The sequence below is a fragment of the Entelurus aequoreus genome, linkage group LG01 (genome assembly GCF_033978785.1).
Source record: "Entelurus aequoreus isolate RoL-2023_Sb linkage group LG01, RoL_Eaeq_v1.1, whole genome shotgun sequence".
Classification (NCBI taxonomy): domain Eukaryota; kingdom Metazoa; phylum Chordata; class Actinopteri; order Syngnathiformes; family Syngnathidae; genus Entelurus; species Entelurus aequoreus.
In genome coordinates, this window is record NC_084731.1 from 97,042,386 (window position 1) to 97,044,885 (window position 2,500).

General features: G+C 31.2%; 1 protein-coding gene across 1 annotated transcript in view; it reads left to right on the forward strand.

The window, feature by feature from the left end:
- Positions 1–2,500, forward strand: part of LOC133659959 (prospero homeobox protein 1-like) — a 66,855-nt gene that overhangs the window by 18,305 nt on the left and 46,050 nt on the right. Inside the window, exon 5 of the mRNA XM_062062910.1 lies at positions 155–262. Within this exon, the coding sequence (XP_061918894.1) occupies positions 155–262 (108 nt within the window). The remainder of the gene's footprint in view (positions 1–154; positions 263–2,500) is intronic.

The following is a 2,500-nucleotide window of genomic DNA, read 5'->3' on the forward strand; positions in this document are numbered from 1 at the left end:
TAAGTCCTGTAATATTGTTTTAATCCTGCTTACAAATAAGTATACTGTAATAATGAGTATGATAATGATTGTAGCTATGTTTGCCGTAACCCAATGAACCCTACGGTTATGTGTAGTTGTCGTACATGTTGGCGCCTTAACCGTCTCTCTCCAGATCCAAGAGGGTTTGTCACCCAACCACCTGAAGAAGGCCAAGCTCATGTTCTTCTTCACTCGCTACCCCTCCTCCAACATGCTCAAAATGTTCTTCTCCGACGTCAAGGTGAGGTCTCGCGCCTTTCTTGCTTTTTTCACGTAAGAGTTTTCCCCCCAAACAAAAAAACAGTCGCTCATGAAAAAATAGGCTTGTGTGAGGTTTGTGGGTAAATGATGCTGAATTATTCCATCATGTGTTTTGTTGCTTGTGTGTGTTTGTTGTGCGTGAACGGGTGTGTGTCGCAGATGGGTGCTCCAGTTTGTCACATCTTTGGAGCATAATTAGAATTTCTGGCCTTAATCAGGCCTGCAGTGGGCAGTTGTGGGTGCATGATGGTATGGGGGTCTGAGGGGGGCGGGGTTTGTAGCATGTTTCACACTGCAAAAACTGAAATCTAAGTAAGATGAAATATCTCAAATAAGGGTGAAATTTGCTTATTTTCTGTCTGATAAGATCATTCTTCTCACTAAGCAGATTTTATGTTAGAGTGTTTTACTTGTTTTAAGGGTTTTGGTCCTAAATGATCTCAGTAAGATATTACAGCTTGTTGCTGAGATTTGATGAGCTATATTGAGTAAAACATGCTTGAAACTAGAATATCAACTGTTGCAAAGCTGTGTCATCAACACTCACAAGTATAAAACTACTTTTTTTAAAGTTATCATTTCTTATTTCAAGCATGAAAAAAAAGATTGTGATGTATGCATATCATTATGTCAAGATAACGGCACTAGCATTTATTTAATTTAAGAATGTTTTTCAAAATATTGAGCAAAAAGGTCTCTTTTTTTTTCTAGCAAGAAAAGTGCACTTGTTATTAGTGAGAATATACTTATTTTAAGGTGGTTTTGGGTTCATTGAGGTTAGCTAATTTTACTTGTTTTGGAAAGTCTTGACAAGCAAAATGTTCTTGTTCTATTGGCAGATAATTTTGCTTAGTTCAAATAAAATACTACGGAGCCCCTAAAGGGACATGGGGGAAACATTTTTTTAAATAATTGTATTTTATTTTATTTATTTATTTTTTGACATGTACAGTATCTCATGCGCACGAGAAACTTTTTATGAAGTTTAAAATAAATTTTAAAAATATTGTAATTTATTTTATTTTTTTTTAGACATGTATCTCATGCGCACGAGAAACTATCTCGTGTGCAAGAGAAAGTTTGTCTTGCGCACGAGATAGTTTCTCGTACGCACGAGATACATGTCTAAAAAAAAAAAAAAAAACATTTATACATTTTTTTTTTTTTTTTAGACATGTATCTCGTGCGTACGAGAAACTATCTCGTGCGCAAGACAAACTTTCTCTTGCACACGAGATAGTTTCTCTTGTGCACGAGATACATGTCTAACAAAAATAAAATAAAACATTTATACATTTTTTTAAAATTTTTTTTAGACATGTATCTTGTGCGCACAAGATACATGTCTAAAAAAAAATTAAAAAAAATTAAAATTATTTAAAAAAAATTCCCCCATGTCTCTTTAGGGCAGCGGTCACCAACCTTTTTGAAACCAAGAGCTACTTCTTGGGTAGTGATTAATGCGAAGGGCTACCAGTTTGATACACACTTAGATAAATTGCCAGAAATAGCCAATTTGCTCAATTTACCTTTAACTCTATGTTATTATTAATAATTATGATATTTGCACTTAATTGAACGGTTTAAAAGAGGAGAAAACACGAAAAAAATGACAATTAAATTTTGAAACATAGTTTATCTTCAATTTCGACTTTTAAAATTCAAAATTCAACCGAAAAAAAGAAGAGAGAAACTAGCTAATTTGAATCTTTTAGAAAAAAATCAAAAAATAATTTATGGAACATCATTAGTAATTTTTCCTGATTAAGATTAATTTTAGAATTTTGATGACATGTTTTAAATAGGTTAAAATCCAATCTGCACTTTGTTAGAATATATAACAAATTGGACCAAGCTATATTTCTAACAAAGACAAATCATTATTTCTTCTAGATTTTCCAGGACAAAAATTTTAAAAGAAATTCAAAAGACTTTGAAATAAGATTTAAATTTAATTCTACAGATTTTCTAGATTTTCCAGAATATTTTTTTTGAATTTTAATAATAATAAGTTTGAAGAAATATTTCACAAATATTCTTTGTCGAAAAAACAGAAGCTAAAATGAAGAATTAAATTAAAATGTATTTATTATTCTTTACAATGGAAAAAATAAATTTACTTGAACATTGATTTAAATTGTCAGGAAAGAAGAGGAAGGAATTTAAAAGGTAAAAAGGTATATGTGTTTAAAAATCCTAAAATCATTTTTAAGGTTGT